We start from the raw sequence: 17,821 nt of genomic DNA on the forward strand, positions 1-17,821 counted from the left end.
TCAGTGCACAAAGCATAACAAACCGACTGTTGTTGCTCTAACAATGCTATTTGTGGGTTGTTGATAGGTGCTCGATGGCCAGGTCTAGTGCTCCCCACCCCCAACTTGGGAGTTGGGACCCCAGCTGGTAGCGCGTGTGCGCCACAGGCGCTAAGAGCTACCAAGGTCTCTACTGTGGGCTGCATAGGAGGAGCATAGACAGTGGAGATAGGTGACTAGTGCAAGTCAGAGTGGTTATCAGACTATGGAGAGAAGATGATGCGGTTAGGCTTTCGTCTCTCTAGGGAGATAGATTTGACATGTATCACCATTTTAATGAGAGATCCTCAAGATGATAATCAAGAGATATTATGCAGTTCTAGAGGGAGAGGATCTTTGGAGTATGACAGTTCTAAGGTCTCTGCTGTAAGAATAAGATTCCATAAAGGGAAACACAAAGAAGAACGATAAGGTTGGTGATGGAACCCACATGTGTCTATATGGAGGCGGAAAATGCTACCAATGGAAAATGTTGCTAATCTTGTTGTGGTGGAAGATGCTACTAATCTATTGGTGGAAAATGCTTACAATCTTGTTATTGTGGAAGATGCTATGATTCTTGTTGCGGTGAAAAGATGTTAGCAATGCTACCAATCTTGGTAGAAGATGGTATCAGCTACCAATAATCTTTAGTATGATGCCTTAGAGATGAATGACATTGAGCCTAACAAAGATGACATTAGTTCAAGTTAAATGGAGTTGGATATACTTGTTGTAAGCCCATGTGCAACACCAAACTCAACAAATATGAATTTATTACTCTTGCTAGGCACTAGCGCATTCTCCTCAATGTAATGTGCAAATGGCACTTGAAAACTTTCAATGGAGAATATTCATTCCATCTATGTACTCTATTTATAAGTAAAGAATATCCTTAACTTTCAAAAAAAGCTATACCACTACTAATGATAAAGTGGAAGAGAGCTCTTGGAATGTTGTGTTGTTGTCTCACAAGTGAATGGAGAGCTCCTATTTATTAGGTGGAGGAGGGTTATGAAGAAGTGGCCCCTCAATCCACACATTGCTACAGAAATGGTCATCCTAGCATCCTTATCATCATTGTTTTTTACACAACCAACGACAAAGAAAATTATACTCTTTTAAAATCATACTTATGTCCACTTCTAAAAATAAATCATGGACAAGTCATAAATTATGATGTATTTGCATCTGAGTGGTAAGAAAGGAAAACATGTCAAATTTTACAACAAGAAGTATGTAGGGGCAAGGTCTTTTTCGATCACATTTGACTTCAACTAACGGTAAGCTCGATATTCCAGTCACCCTTAACATCATCTAATAGTGAGCTCGATAAAAGTGGTTGAAGAGGGTAGAAAAGTTAAGTTGAATGACGGATAGAACACTCAAAATTTATGGTCTGTTTCATTTGTGACCACAAGTCGCCGTTGTTTGATTCAGTGTTTTAACTATAATATGCTATACTTTCTTAGCACTCTACCCCATACATCATGGTCTTTTTTTTGCCAAACTTTGCTATAAGTGTGGCTTGGATTTTAGGGCTTGTTTGGTTCGTTACGAAAAACTTATCATGTTAAAGGTTAGTCATGCCACAATTTTTGTGGTAGCTGTTTAGTTCACTGCCACAACTATGGCGCTTTCTTATTACCTTTTCTCACAAGTCATAGACTTATTCTAGTGATAAACTATGTCACAAGTGTGGCTTTGATTTTGCTCACCACACTTTCTTTTGGCAGCCACAGTTTGCCGAAGGTGAGACGTGATAAACTACGGCACCAACCTAGTTTACTTGTTACATTTTCTATGGTTGCAATAGTCTAGGTGACAAACTATGATATCAACCATACACGAGTGGTATATAGAAACTCAAGAAGGAATTTTAACGCCAGTGATGAATTTTCTCTAGTTTTACACCTTGCAACCACCTGCAAGTCGTCGCTCTCCTCTGCTCACGAGGGATGGCAATGGGTAAATCCTCATCGGGTATTGACACCTATAGCCACTAGAAAAATCTAATACCACTAGAATCCCCATGTGCGCCTATGAGTGGGGAATTTCTCTGAATCCATACCCAGTATCCACCAACAATAAAAGGGTGCAGAATAATGAGATGTGTTATAGCGTGTGGTTGGATGGTTGGAGGAAAACATGAGTTATTGGTGGTGGACTGGTAGCATGCGGGAGGGGTGGGGGATTGGGAGGAAGGGTTAAATTCATAGTTTCTAATTAGTAGGGCTGACTACTTTGATTTTGGACTAAGGGAGGTGAAATGTCTACGTGGGCTTTCGAGTATTTTTTATCCATGGGTTAATGTGTGTAGGGACTGCTAGCCCGCATACATGGTGGGAGAAGGATTTTCTCCAATGGGTAACATGTTTAGTCCACATTCGAACCCTAATAGAGTAAATACTCGTCGGGTATCAGGTCCCTATTATCATCTTTAAGGTGTGTTTGAGACTGCTCCACAAATTTTGCCGTGAAACTTATGGAGCAATCATTTAGGTGGTCTAACAACTCCACCTTTTTTCTCCTTGAGCGCATGGAACTGAACCTATTTGACTAAAAAACGTGCCAACATAGAGCAACTCCATATTTTTTTTAGCTTTGCTCCATGTTTTTTAGCCAAATAGGTCCATGATAGAGTTTGTGAAGTAGACGGGTCATACGTCGAGACACTAGACCAAAAGCCAATTCAAACCTTCTTTAGTTCCAAAATTTTTGGTAACATGGACACTGTAGTATTAAATCATGGACTAACTAGGTTTAAAAGATTTGTCTCACAAATTACTGTAGAATATTTTCGATTTCATTTTTCTATGATATGTCTTTCTATATGAAAATTCACTAGACGACAGCGGCGGCGGAGAGTTTTGGACGGGGTGCCAGCGACACGGCGATGCTAAGGTTTTAGTTGAGATTCTTGGGTCGGGCGAGAGTCCGTTGCATACTGGCCCAGTTCCTACCTCGAGGCGGTAAGTGGTTTTGGGCCAGACTGTTAGCACCGTGGTCCATGGGCCTTCATCAAATGTTTAAAGACGACCCAACGTGCAGAAGATAAAAAAACTTTGCAGCTCTGAAAAAGGAAAAAAAAGATCACCAACTAACCTACACGGTCCTACCATATCTATATCTATATCTATATCTATTTATAAAGAGGTAAAATTTCAGTCTATTTTTTTCTGTCCGCTCCTGCCTGTCCGCCTTCCGTCGCCCGGAATCAGAATGGGGTCGTTCGCTTCAATGCTTGTGGAAGAGGAAAATAGAATATAATCTTTCCTAGGGTTTCCAATGCAAACGCTCCTATTATTGACAATACACATCAGAGTACGTTGAGAATAAGGAAAGTACATGAGCTTAGGTGCAAAGTGTTTGTCCTATTAGTTTACTTTTTTTATTCTTTAATTCGGCTAAAAATTAATAAATGCGTAGTAATTCATAGAAAAATCTAAAAATTACAAAACTAATTTTGTTGAGCTCCACATATGTAGATCCATGCAGTAAACAAAAATTATCATAAATTTTAGTACATCTTTTGCTGGAGATGTTTGCCTATTCTTTTTAGTGTAAAATTGAAATTGTAGTTATCTTGCTCCAATTATTATGAAAATTTTATGGTAGCCTATTTAATGTGATGCTTGATTTGTGATAAAAGTTTTAGCACCATTCCTGCATAACTCACTGTTTACTAAATTACCTAGATTTATGCTTGCTAAATAGTTTGCAAGCAATTTAAGTATGTAAAAATATATATAAAAATACTTCTACTACCTTTGCACGATATGTTGTTATGTCATATGAACACTTCATAAACTCATGTATTCATAATCTACATACATTTAACTGATATATCACATTTTATAGAAATCCTAATATAAATAAAAAAATAAAGTTAGCAACAAACTTCTCATGTTTTAATATAATACTAAGGTATATTAAGAGGTAGTATTAGAGTAAGATAAGGTTTGCCTAATTTTTATTTTTATTATTAAATAAATATGTCTCCAAGCTATATATTATTGTAAATATTAACTATACTAGAAAATATGTCCGTGCGTTGCTACATGAGAAGATCGTATGGTTGGAAACTGTACGGTTCTTCTTCCTACTTACCGGCGCCACCTCCAATCCTGCTCTCGCTTGCGTCCACTGCCTTATGCACCTCTCAGTTGCCACCCTCTCCACTGGACTTCTAGCACCCACAGTCGACACCTCAAACAGGATCATTGCCTCACCAACCTCCCAAGACGTTCTGCCTTGATCATAGGGTTCCTGTCTACTACTCTAGCATGATGCCCCCGCTGCTAGCGCTACATAAACTCTTACAAATTTTTTTTGCTGAGGATTAAAAAAGAAAAGAAATGTTTATTTATATTTTTGATTTTCTAGTATTTATATTTAGGTAGATTTTGGTTCATCAGGTGTTGAGTTCAAGCCCTCGGGCTTGCGTAATTTTTTCCCTAATTTATTATTTATGGGCAGACAGAAAAAGTAGACAGACTGAAATTTTTATGATTAAATATTAGGTAATTTGTTATTCGTCACGTGTTGGGTTCAAGCCGTTGGGCTTGCGTATTGTTTTTCCTAATTTGTTATTTATGGGCGGACAGAAAAAATGGATAGATTGAAATTTTTATGATTAAATGTTAGGTAATTTGTTATTTATGGGTGGACAGAAAAAGTGGAGAGACTGAAATTTTCATGATTACAGGTAAAGATTTACACGTTCTCTATTATAACAGATTTTTTATTAGCTGGGTTCGTCGCTGTCGTGATTAATTTGTTGCACCGTTGGAATTTGGAAATGGATCGAACTCCGTATTCTACTCGAACTCAACTGACCCGGCCGGTCTGGGCTGTGTTCATATACTATGGACGGACAAAAAAGTGGACATACTGAAATTTTTATGATTAAATATTAGGTAAAGAATCATAGTTCTATACAGATGGACTGGTGAACAAAATCTCATAGTGAACTGAAATTTTTACAATTTATTATTTAACTATAATAATACCATATATGTCATGGTTATAAATAAAATAAATTATTGATTTTAATTTAAAAAAATTAAATATAAATAGATTTGTGACATTATGTCATCATTTTTTATAATTATTTTATGTTTCGTCTCAACGCACGATGATATTTGCTAGCTAAAAGCCTCTAGTGTGAAACGCGCAAGTCACAACCACCCGGTCCAGTGCGTCGCCTACTGGTGTGCCTGGTGCGCGGGCCGGGTGCATCCTGCACAGCCGAACCACAAAACCCCACCCCACCACGGACCACCACACCCCTTCCAGTCTCCACCTTGCTCTGCTCTCGCTCCCGCTCGCCTCCGCTACTTGCTGTTCGTCGCCGGCCACAGCCCCTCTCCCCCGCCGCTTAGGGTTCGCCTCCGCCGCCGCTGCAGGAGCTAGGGTTTCCGGCGCTGGGCGCCGGGGTATGAGCAGCAGCCGCCGCCCTGCAGGATCTAGGGTTCTGACGACTCCGCTCACGGATGGAGGGTGGTAGAAGGGCGAGCGAATCCCTCCCGGTACCTCTCCATTCCTCCTTATAATTTTTTCTTCTTCACGCGGCGTGCCTCGCTTCCGTGCCGCAGTGTGCGAGGCTTGTAGTGGGTCACCCGGGTCGCGCGCGCGCAGCTTGGTGGGTTAGGGTTTGGGTTGGGTGGCGCTTGAGCTTAGCCGTCTTGTTTTCGGGTGGTTTCGAAGGCGTAGTTTCGAATTCCAGCTTGACGCTGGGAATTAGGGTTTGGAGCCTTTTGTTTTCAGTAGCCTCATGTGCTTTGGAGTCAGACTGGTTCCGGGCTTTGGTTCAATCCGACTGCTGTAAATTACAGCTTTACTTGCTTAGAGTAATGTTTTGCTGAGAGTTAAGTGCTGGCGAGCTCATGGTCCTGTTGTCAAAGTGCACCGCACATGTTCTATTCATCGGGCAGGAGTGGGTATGGTCTTAATTGACTAAGAATGTTCTGCTAGCAAATGTAGAATTTGCACTTTTCTTTTGGCGCTTTTAAAACTGCTACACCAATCTTTATGGTTCAGTGTGTACTGCAATTTTGTGCGGGTTATTTGTTATACAACAATCATCATTACTGGGTACTAGGTGGCAGTCTTGTAGAGTCGTCTGAGATTCTTCCTACTGCCTAAAATACGAACTCGTTCTCTCACATACTCTGATACACACTCATGTATGAATTATGTTATGTTATATATAAATATGATGCTCCAATATATTTAGCTTGCTTGCTGCAAAGTTGTGTATTCATGTTTTACTTGTTGGGACTTCAACTTTATATGTTTTAAACTTCTCTATTTTGTAGGCATACACCCATGGATCATGACGATACTGATTTTCAGAGCCAAAACTTTCAACTAGCTGGTGAAGACAGTAGCAAATTCCCATCAGGTTTGCGACCATTTGCACTGCCAAAACTTGATATCGAGGAGCAACTACAAGGCCATCTTCGATTTGATAATTTGATAGATTCAGAAGCATTTTTCAGCGTTCAAGGGCACGAGAATAGTTGGATTGAGGTTCTGTCCACTGGAAGCAGTGTTGTTGATTTTAGCTCTAGCGCAACTGAATCTTGCTCGATATCTAAAACCAATAATGTCTGGTCAGAGGCAACATCCACAGAATCTGTCGAAATGCTACTGAAATCAGTGGGAGGAAACGAGACAACTGGTAATATGGACAGTAATGCTCACCTTCAGTTAAGTGGTATGAACAGTCAAACTGATCAACCGAGTGTTCATCCTAAATCTAGTAACTCCCCAACAGATAGTACTGTAGTGCCAACTGAGAAAGATAGAATGACAGACGATCTTGATCGTACTCAGAGCACTCATTCTAGAATGACTGCTGACCTTTCAAACACCGAGTCTCAGCTTGAACATTTTGCACCTTTCTTAATGGACAAGAAAGCTGAGCAGGCAGCAGATTCTGTTGCTGAGAAGTGCATTGCAGGTGAGAAGTTGTCCTCTTCAAACAACACATCAGGAAGCTGCCCAGCTGCTGGCAACTATCTTGGGGCAGGTCATGATGATCGTTCTTTGGACAAACTTAATGCACCCTCAGCTGAAGTAGATTCAAAGAACTTGAATAATGAACCTTTCCCAGAGTTGGCTCCCCTGCAGAACATATATACTGATTCATATCACTTCAAGAAAGATATTAAAGAATCTGAGGCTGGTGTTACTCAAGATTCAGAGTTCTGCCTTACCAATGAAAATAAAGTCGAAGGTGGACTACAAGAACTGCATAATTTGTCATGTGCTGGTCAGCCCAATGAAACTCTATTGTCAGAAAGTTCTGATGGATTACTAGAGGCTATCACAAATCCAGTTAAGATGCTGCACAGGAGTGATGATACTTGCAATAAAGTGAACAGCACTCATCAACCATCTTTTTCAGCAGTGCAACATGGAACTGAAGGCCTCAAAAGTTCTGTTCACAGGAGCAATGAGCTCGTTGTTAAGGAGTTTAGTATTGGTTTAAATTCTCTTCTATCTCACCAATCTGAGGCAGACCCAAGAAGTTCTAATTCACATCCTGTCAGTTCTGTGTCTCCCGAAAGTAAAATTGACGATGCCACTTGTGTTCCTGAAGAAACAAAGAATGATGGAGGCAATAGTACAAACACCTGCTGTACAGGTGATGAATCAAAACATGTAGTGTTGGAGCACCATCAAGATTCTGTTGACAACCAAAAAAGTGGTGACATTGGTGGAAAGATAACTGGGGAGGAAATACCAGCAGTTTCAGGGAACATTGAGCAAATGATAGAAAATGATCGTGAAGAAAATGCTACAAATGCTACTGGTACATCCAAAGATAAGGTTGGTCCTTCCGACAGTATTGCACCTGAAAACTTTGCAGCTGACATTCTGAATGCTTCAGAGGATCCAAACATTCCCTCGCTAAATCATGAGAGGTCATTCGAAGAACACGAATTGCCTGCTTTAAGAGAGGAGCCTAAAAGCACAAATTTACTCCTATCTACTTCTGGGCTTCAAGAGAAAATTTCAGCATCAGTGATTAGTTCTAGCAGTGGTGTCACGCCTACCATTGTTACTGACAATGTTGGTACTTCTGAGGATAAAAATGGCTGTTCAATAGGTGTTTCTCCTGTTGATTCTTCTGCTTTACTAGATGAAAAGGATTTGAAAATGGCCACAGTGAATAATGAGGAGCCATTCAAGGAAGGTGCTAAATCTGCTTTAGGAGATCAAGACTGCAATGGTATTTCTCCTGGCTCTGAACAAGGAAGGGAAATGCTAGCTGTGCCCATGGAGTCAAACATTGCTGTTTATAGTGGTACTGTTTCTGCTACAGAGAAGGAGAAATACAAGGAGCAGCCTAATTCTTTGGGTGGTTTGACCACAGGAGAAACTCAGGATAAATCAGGTGAGTCTTTTTTTTACTTCCTATCATGCTCTGATCTTGTTGGGCATATGTCTAATTGTTGTGTGCATTTTGAGCTTGTTTTACTTTAAAACTGAAATACTGGGGTTCATTCAATTAACCATCTAGAAGTTCATTTACTGAGATGCCAGACTGATAGATCTTCAAACTTGCAGATCATATAGATCCAACCACAGCACCTACATTAGGTATCCCAACTGGAAAGGTGGCCGAAAATATAGTAAAAACTCCACTGAATGCAAGTGATGATTTGAATGCACATATGCAAGGTCAGTTGTTTGTGCTAGCACAATGTCAATGCAGTTATTTTCACTCCCCTTTTCACCAGTTTGAAGCAGAAAAATAGATGTTTCAAACTTGGCACATTTATGGTCTGTCATGCATGCTTTACAATGTCTTTCCTAATATGTGCTAGGTGCACAATCGGTCATGTGTCAGGCTTATCTTAGTCATTATGGTGCCATTTATGCTCTATTGACTATTATCACTTTTTGACCTGTCTAATGTGCATGGTCAGTGACTTTAGTCCCCAATCTGAGTAAAGTAACTTAGATTGGGAGATGGAGTGATAGACACATCTATGTAAAGCTGGTATCCTCAGCATACTCTATTATGCTTTCTATAGAGCTGTGACGAAAGCCTTTGGTCTAATATACCAAGTGTTATAAGCATTGCTAACGTAGACACCAACTGTTGTCAATGCAAAGTGACATGGTTTTTTTTGGGTACAGATATAGTGTTAAATCACGGTACAGATTGTAGTCCTGATACTGTGCCATCCCAAGGAAAGGAAGGCTCAAGCTTATTGGAACCTGGTAATGGTATTGGAATCTGCACTGGGGTTACATGTGGGTCCCCTTCAGTGATTAGTTGCGCTGAATCCTCTCCCGAAGAAGGTGGACATGGCAGCAATGCTTTACTTCATGACAAACTATGTGGGCAATCTGAGGATCCTAAAGATCGTGGAGCCTTAGCTGATGTTACCCAGAGCTCAAAACAATGTTGTACCAGAAATATAGAATCTGCTCTTGGTTCTGAGGAGACTAGTGCAGCAGGAGGTGATAGAAGCTTCTCATTTGAGGTGGGAGCTCCACCAAATGTTGCTGAGAAAGCCCATAGCCCTGTTTGGAGCCCTTTCCCTAGATACATAACTTCTCAGAGTACCAAGGTCTCTGTCTCTCTCTCTCTGTCTCTGTCTCTGTCTCTCTCCCCCTCTCTCTGCGTGCGCCAGTGCGTATGACATATATTAACATGGTTTTTGTATCTAAATTTTAGACGGCCACAGAAAATCCTCAAGCAGGAAGTTCTTTGAAGGATACTAGTGATGATAGTAAGAAAACATCTACTGTGGAGGCTGGTAAAGAACAGCTATCAGAAAGGAAAGTGACTGAAGGTTCTGGGGGCGGCACCTCAGACAACTCTAATATAAGTGGCAGCATTAAGAGTAAAAGTTCACCGCCGCAGCAGCATCCAATCCCTGAGTGTTCTGGTATGCAAATCTCCTATATCTTTACGTTTCGAAGCTATTAAAAAAGTAATTGACTTGAATACTTCAGTTTCTTCTGCAGATTTAGTGAATTTTCCATTCACAGATCCACAGCATTTGCAGCTACGTGCACAGATATTTGTTTATGGAGCTCTTATGTGAGTTATATTTCTCTTATAAAGTTGCTCATATCCCAAATATAATAAATCAATATAGCCTTAAATAGCCTTATCTCATATGCACCAATTATAAATCCATGACAAACTCCAATGTACATTTTACCTTATTCTTCCATTTCTGCCCTTCAATTGCACCCTGACCAGTGCAGTAAACTTGTCACCTATGAGCATAGTGCCACTGTACCCGTTAGCTTAATTCATGCTCCCAAAGGTGAAATTTGATGATATTTGGGATTGGTTGGAGTATTTATTTGTAAAATGTGAGATCTAATATAAGTTAATTTTCTTTGAGCAGTCAAGGAACGCCACCAGGAGAGGCTTACATGTTGGCAGCTTTTGGAGAACCTGGTTTGTCTGGCTTCAGTGTTTAATATAGTCCTCTTCTGCCCTATATGTATCTTACAGATTTTTTGTTACATGAACAGTAGGTTGTGGCAAACCTACATGGGAGGCTGCTTGGCGAGCTGCTTTTGAAAGATTTCAGTACCAAAAATCACTTTATGTCAGTTTAGAGACCCCCACAAGTGCACGTATAGGTAATTATATGAATGATACTGGAACAATTTCTGCCAGACATTTTTTTTTCTATTTTTTTCTGACCAGCCAAGTTTGCAGGTAGTTCCGTGCCTGAGAAAGCTAGCAAGAGTACAGCAATTACAACTGTGCCAGCTAGCAAAAAAGGTGGCAAAACTGTGGCGCCAGCACATCCTGCTGTAACCCTCTCCCCAACTTCTAATGTACCTTTTGGTAGTTCTACATTTAACCTGCAACGAGGTACTCATCTGGATTTTAGCCAGGCAGTATCACCATTTGCACACATGAGACATCCGTCTCCTGGTGTTGCCCCCTGGTATACTCAAAGCCCTGGTCCACGTCCTGCACCCTGGTTGATTCCACCACAAAACTTAATATTTGATTCATCGATGCAACCAGCTATTCCTACAAATGAAACCGCGAAGGGGGCCTCATCCAAAAATATATCCATTTCACATACTGTTTCATCTGGTGTAGTTCTTCCCAGTCCAGCACCTTCTATCGTTTCTTCTCCAACAACAGTTGTGAATGATGGAAAACAGAAGGCTGCTTCTAGCTCTAAACATGGCACCGCATCACAAAAGCCAAGGAAAAGAAAGAAAGCTTCAGCAAGTCCAGAACAGCAACCTGTCATTGCTTCTCCTCAGCTCAAAATGGACATGCCATCTTTTACTCCTCCTGCCATTAAGCACTCAGCAGGATTTGCTTTATCTTGCAGCAAGCTTGTTCCTAACACTGGCCAGATTGCCTCTGAACCTAACTACCAGATCACAGGTGGTATGGATAGTCAGCAAAGAATCATCTTTTCAGAACAGATCCGTGGTGCAGTAGAACAATCAAGTGCACAGGCTAAAGGTGCGTGCATTGACTCAATGGAGGCAGTTAAGTACAAGGAAGGCTTATGGAGCCATCTATCCACAATCTCAAGAGACAAGTTACCTCCAGAAGTTGAAGAGAAGCTTACTTCGGCTGCAGCTGCTGCTGAAGCAGCAGTTTCTGTTGCAAAGGCAGCTGCAGAAGCTACCAAGATGGCATCAGAGGCTGCATTGCAGGCAAAAATGATGGCAGAGGAAGCTCTTACGTCTTCTATATCTGTAATGTCCATGCATCATGAAGCTGGTCAATTTAATGTCATTAGCAGTCCACCTACCTTGTCAAGTTCAACACCAGCGTCATCTCTGAAAATTAAGAACAAGAGTCATGCCCCAGGTTCCATCATTTCTGTGGCACGGGAGGCTGCTAGAAAGAGGGTTGAAGAGGCATCTGCAGCTGCAAAACGTGCTGAAAACTTGGATGCCATATTGAAAGCTGCAGAGCTTGCTGCAGAGGCTGTGTTCAGAGCAGGAACCATTATTGGAATGGGGGAACCACTTCCTTTTACCCTAAGAGAGCTTTTGGAAGCTGGGCCGAATGGCTATTGGAAGTCAGCGAGTGTGAGGAATAAATCTGGAAGTGGTAACGATAATCCAGTAACAGAAACATTGGAGGTAGATGCAACTGCTAACTTTAACAAATCTGGCAGAAAGCGTGGTCGGAAACCTAAATGTGATCAAGCACTACCAAGTTCGGAGCCATCTTCAAGCTGCAAAGAATTACAGCCATCTGGAGTACATCCAGGTAAAGTTACAATTAGCTTTTGGCATATCCAGATCATCGGTCACTTTCAGCTCATTTACCTTCTGTTTGGCTAATGTAGGACATGGGGTTGTTGAAGATGTTCCTGTCACTGTGTCACTGGATGGTAACAATGTTACAGCACCAATAAGCATTATCTGGAATGGCATTGAAAAGGGATCTGCAGTTGAGGTAAGTTTCTTTGTTTGGCTTGGACGCAGTTCTCCTTTCTCCCTTTGTACATTATGAAGATCATAGAGTGGTATCTCTGGATTCTGGGCCTTTTGTTATTCCTTTTCTTGTTATAGTATGTACTCTATGGTATTTATTGGTTTTCTTGTTTCCTGATTGCTGCATCGTACATTAACATGATCTCCCCAATTACATTCACATCAATATAGTAAAAATCAGAAAATGTTAGTTCCTCAACCTTTTCATGTTAATATGTTGGTAATGGTCATAACAACATATTTGAGTCCGTATGACAAATCTATATTGGTTGATGTGCATCAGTCCCAAACTAATGAAAATTTGTCTGCTTACATTTTAAGATGCTAATGATGTCATTATTAAGTTTTTACATGTTCTGTTTGAGTATAAGTGTTTGTCAGCCTTAGTGTGATCTGATCTGATTTGCCACCTCAATTCTTAATGCAACCTTTTTACAGTGTTACTTCATTTTGTTTTTGATAGGTTTTATCTGACAAGTGTGGGTTTGGAGTAGCTTGGTTTTCTGCTAAGGTTATTGATATAAATGCAAATAATGCTTTTGTCAACTATGGTGACCACAATGGTGAGTATCCATTCATTGACCATATCAACCTTTTGTTGATGCTTTTTCCATGGGTGTCATTCCATTTTTACCCTTTTCACAGCTGCTTAATTGATCTTTTTTCAGGAACTGGTCCTGGTGAAGAATGGGTGCCATTGAGACAAGAAGGGGATAAGCCGCCTCGGATACGTCTCGCGCACCCTGCTACCCTCTCTAAATTCAAAACTAGGAAACGACGCAGGGAAACAGCAGGCAGTTGTTTATGGGTTATTGGAGATCATGTAGACGCTTGGGTCAATAATAGGTATATGCTATTCAGTGTTATTCTTTTCAGCGCAATTATCTAGTAATGTTGGACATTCTCTATTTCGCTATTTTGAGTTGGAAATGCATAGAACCAACATCTCACACTTTTTTTTCTGATTAGCTGCATCATCATTTTTCTTTTGCTTGTCTCATGAATTACAACTTAAATTGCTGTTTCATGCGAGTTCACTATTTGTTGTGATATCAGTGTTCTGAAGTTCATTATCCACTTTATCTGATGCTTGTTTCTTTCAGCTGTTGGCGAGAGGGAGTTATTTCTCAGAATTATGAGACTAATGAGACGAAATATGTTGTACAATTTTCAGGTATTTTTTTGCAGCCACTATCGCCTGTCACCCATTTTCTCTTTTTTACCTCGTGTCCTTTTACATGCATTCGTTTGAACTTTTTTAGGAACTTAAGATTCTAGAAACAGTAGTTTGTCATTCATCAGTGCTGTACTGGTAGTCTGGTATTGATGGGAGAGCAGGCAGTGCCAATATTTTTTTCAAAATTGGCAGAATTAATATTCCTTGTACATCAAACAGGATTAATATCATAAACTATTATAGTAATTGTGGGTTTTATAAAAAGAGAAGACAACACAGCTTATGAAATTCATGTTCATTCTCTACCCATGGCCGAAGCATTGTTGATCAGTATCCTGATGTTTCTACATGCCACCCACCTGAGTTAGTGAGTTATTCTTTAGCTTCTCAAGTCCTTTGTAATCCCCTCCCCATCTGTATGTTGGTCCATTATCTACAATTTGGAGGCTGTACATTGCCATAGCTAGAGCATCGGTGCAATTATTCTTCAGTACTACCTGCAACTCTGTCCATCCCTGTTTGGCTGCTGCTGCTGATTTGTTGTGAGAGAAAGACACTATTCCTTCGCTGAAAAGTACTGCTGAGTGCTGAAAAGTACTGCTGAAGTCACCACCCATCATCAATCGTTAGGTGCACAATATGTTCTAATCACCTTTCCTAAGATCACGTAGATTTCATCACCAAATAACTTTGACAGTATCATAGCCAATGAGAAGGTGCACGATATTTTCTTGTTCTTGATTTTGGGAGAAAATGTAAATGAAGGATAAACTAGAAACTTCAGAATACATACAATAAACCAGCTTTTTACTATGATGGGTGGGTGGGGGGGGGGGGGGGGTAGGTGCATAGCACTGCCCAATGCAATTATGCCTCTGAGGCTCCTGAGCTTAAACTGACATAACAGAATTTATGGTTTGTTGGTTATTTTCGTAACTGTCTTATCTGATGTATTGTAATGTGCGGTCTTTATCAAACCTTGTTTTTATTATTCATTCATTTCCAGTTGGTGGTGGTGGTGAGTCCTTACTAGTTGATGCTTGGAGTCTTCGTCCATCGCGTGTTTGGAAAGATGGTCAATGGATAGAGTGGTCCCGTGCAAGAGAAAGGAAATCCAAATCTACTAAGGTTGATTTTTTACTTTCTAGACTTCTTATCTTTTACTCTGTACCTGATGTTCAAAGTTCTGCTTTTCTCAATGACTGAATTGCAATTCCTATGATCTTAGGGCGATTCACCTCTTGAGAAACGCCAAAGGACAGACTTGCTTGAAACAGGTGGTGATCTATCTGTTGTTGGCGAAGTGGGGGGTTCTTCGAAGGACAAGAGTACCAACAATGCAAAGAAGCAGGAGGAACTAAAGCCATTGTCTGTGTCTCAGGAGGAAATTGTTTTCAACGTTGGGAAGAGTGTAGTTGAGAACAAATCTGATGGTCTTGCATTCAGACGGCCTGGATTACAAAAGGAAGGATCAAAGGTTGTCTATGGTGTTCCAAAACATGGAAAGAAGAAGAAGTTTATGGAAGTAAGCAAACATTATGACGCAGGCCAGTCTGACAAGATTTCTGAGGGCAATGCATCTAACAGATTTGTGAAACATCTGATGCCATTGCCAAGGCCACGTGAAAATACTACCAAAGTTGATCCTATTAGAGGAAAGAGAGTAGGTGAGACGAGGTCTAGATTACCTAAGCCTACCAAGTCTCAGAGCGTTGGAGGTAGCAGTGCTCCTGAAAAGGATTCCATGCCCATGCATGTTCAAAATTCTTGTGTTTCTCAAAGGAGTTTTAGTTTTGCGGGAAGTTCGACAAGCACTTCCAACAATGAGAAGCCCACCTTAGTTAAAAATAATCCTGCGCTTGGTGGGGGCCTTAGAACTGAAGTTCCTTCTGTTTCTGAACTGCAAACTGCATCTACTGTTCCTAGTTCCAAGCCAAATGTATCCACTACTAATCGAGCTAAAAGGAAATATGTTCCCACTGTCAGTAACGCAAACAGAGGTATACTCAAAACCTCTGAAAAGACGAGTTCTGATTCTGGTGAACCCCGAATGACTACTTCTGATTCTACTGAACCCAGACGTTCTAACAGGCGAATTCAACCAACTTCAAGAGTAAGTACAAGAACTATATCTATGTTGCAACATATTTATATTAATCTGGACACTGCATTTGAAGTCCCTTCTGTCATTGAGTTTCAGTAGTACACTTTATTCCACTAATTGTTTACTCTGCATAAAATATAATTTGGCTTATGAAAATACTCTTATTCTATTACTGTTAGTTATTCTAGCCTTTTTATACTTCATTTTGTTGGACAACTGAGATAGGTTAATGTTGTTTCTCTATGCTTGCACACAAGTGGTGCTAAAGTGCGTGCCTGCTATGGAACTTGCTTTGTCTACTTATGTTATGCAGCAGTCCTGAAATGGACTATATATCAGAATTCTTATTTTATATGCCTAACTTTTACTCCAATCTTTTGTGCTACAGTTACTAGAGGGCTTGCAAAGTTCCCTCATAATCTCAAAAGTTCCTGGCGAGAAGGTTCCTAGGAGCAATTACAGAAGTGCATCGTCAAGAGGTACCTATACTTATTCCCTTATTTTACTTTATGAGTGTAATCTTTATTTTCTTTGATTTTTTTTGTTTTCCTTTGCTTCTGATGGTCATTCTGTTATGAACTTGTTGTCGAAACAGGGAGAGCTCAAGCTCATGGTTGAGTGAAGGCACCACATAGCTGCTTTTGGTGGGACAGCTCGTTGTACATAGCTGCAGCCTTCCAGTATGGAAGCAGGAGGATAGGATTGGAGTAGGAAGTCTTTATTGGAACACAAGGATTCGGATGTATTATAAACTAGCTTAAGTGAATTGTGTTAACCCTTTCTTTTACTTGCTTGAATCAGACTTGTCCGTGTTGTAGGATAGCCATTAATCTCGTAGAAACCTCCTCTTAGGCCATCCTCAATGGCAGTTTCATAGCCCAGTTTTCAACACATCTGTATTTTGGAAACAGTGCATTAGAGTTTCATGGGATAAAACTCTTATCATCTCTCTCTTCATTACTATAGCGCCACATCAGCATATTTAATGTGCATGAAACTCTCATGAAACTCCATTGAGACTGGCCTTAGTATGTATGGATACACCGGGAAAGAAATTGGGTGTGGTTTAAATTCATCCGACAATTTAACATGTGCTGACGCCTGTGAACTCGTGACTTGCCAGCGTTGTTTGATCATTCATTCCTTTTCTAAGTCGTCTCCCTGCAGTCGCAGGAGCTGGATGGTGCTCTGCTTCTGTGCAGTTGTGTAGTCGGGCTGTTGTTTGATCGTTTTTTGTTTTGTTTTGTTTCGAAACGGCCAGCAGTGCTGAATTGCTGGTTTGATATGGTTTTTATTCGTGTAATGATCATTAGTTTCGTTTGTTATGGTTGTATTCGCGTAATGATAATCTTTGAACTCTTGGCTATTGTGGCTTTTAAAATAAGACCAGAGTCGTTATATGTGTGCTCAGGAAGTCCACACATACAACAAAGAATAGAAATATCAGAAACAGTGTTATATATATTGGAAAACATATTTATAATAACACTTACAACAATTAGAGTACGTGGAAACAGTAGCTAAACTTCTTAGGCTCCATTTAGAGACGGTTGACACCAAGCACTTCTCTGATATACTACTTCTGATATACTTCTCTGATATACTACTTCTGATATACTTCTAGAAAACTTCATAGCACCTCTATCCTTCTTCTGAGCAGCACTTTACTACACACTGGGGTGTTGGGGGGGGGGGGAGGGGAAATAGCAAGGGTGAGTTCATGTCGAACTCAACAAGTACATGCGGAAAGTATAATGACATGCAAGGCTTAATCAAAGGAAAAAGCTGACACAGTTTAACTGCAGGTGAGCTTTTTAAGTTGATAAACTTTTATTATAACTCTTTTATTTAAACAACCTATTACTAAATATGAGTAAAGCATCACAACCTTTAATTAGGTGAAAGTAAATTAACAATATTATTACTCATCATTATAATAATAATTATTATTAAGATTACCGAGGTAGCAATCTCAGATAGTAACTCGGGGTAGCAACCCTATTAAGGTCATGGGATAGCAATCCCAATTAAGATCACAAGATAGCAATCCTGCT

The 17,821-nt window shown here is 40.3% G+C and overlaps 1 protein-coding gene across 3 annotated transcripts; it reads left to right on the forward strand.

Annotated features, from left to right (window-relative positions):
• LOC8058080 lies at window positions 5,260–16,857 on the forward strand. Of its 3 annotated transcripts, none has more exons than XM_021450947.1 (17): window positions 5,260–5,549; window positions 6,339–8,425; window positions 8,599–8,712; window positions 9,175–9,611; window positions 9,719–9,932; window positions 10,000–10,087; window positions 10,404–10,456; window positions 10,534–10,644; window positions 10,724–12,259; window positions 12,339–12,448; window positions 12,950–13,049; window positions 13,155–13,332; window positions 13,590–13,660; window positions 14,670–14,791; window positions 14,892–15,776; window positions 16,156–16,246; window positions 16,363–16,857. In XM_021450947.1, exons 2-17 carry the CDS (start codon window positions 6,349–6,351, stop codon window positions 16,383–16,385), a joined length of 6,210 nt encoding a protein of 2,069 aa, XP_021306622.1. In that variant the 5' UTR covers window positions 5,260–5,549; window positions 6,339–6,348; the 3' UTR covers window positions 16,386–16,857. The 3 variants fall into 3 exon arrangements, with proteins under 3 accessions (XP_021306622.1, XP_021306623.1, XP_002464935.2); XM_021450948.1 differs by having other exon boundaries at window positions 10,537–10,644; window positions 16,363–16,712; XM_002464890.2 differs by having other exon boundaries at window positions 10,012–10,087; window positions 16,363–16,712.

Source organism: Sorghum bicolor, chromosome 1 (genome assembly GCF_000003195.3).
Source record: "Sorghum bicolor cultivar BTx623 chromosome 1, Sorghum_bicolor_NCBIv3, whole genome shotgun sequence".
In the NCBI taxonomy this organism is placed as follows: Eukaryota; Viridiplantae; Streptophyta; class Magnoliopsida; order Poales; family Poaceae; genus Sorghum; species Sorghum bicolor.

What these genes read in the sequence shown, in the direction of transcription:
- LOC8058080 (XM_021450947.1), top strand. Translation starts at nt 6,349, where the DNA reads ATGGATCATGACGATACTGATTTTCAGAGCCAAAACTTTCAACTAGCT. An exon ending in GGCAGCTTTTGGAGAACCTG is followed by an intron (nt 10,457 to 10,533) that starts GTTTGTCTGGCT and finishes TTACATGAACAG; the next exon opens with TAGGTTGTGGCAAACCTACA. An exon ending in GCCATCTGGAGTACATCCAG is followed by an intron (nt 12,260 to 12,338) that starts GTAAAGTTACAA and finishes TGGCTAATGTAG; the next exon opens with GACATGGGGTTGTTGAAGAT.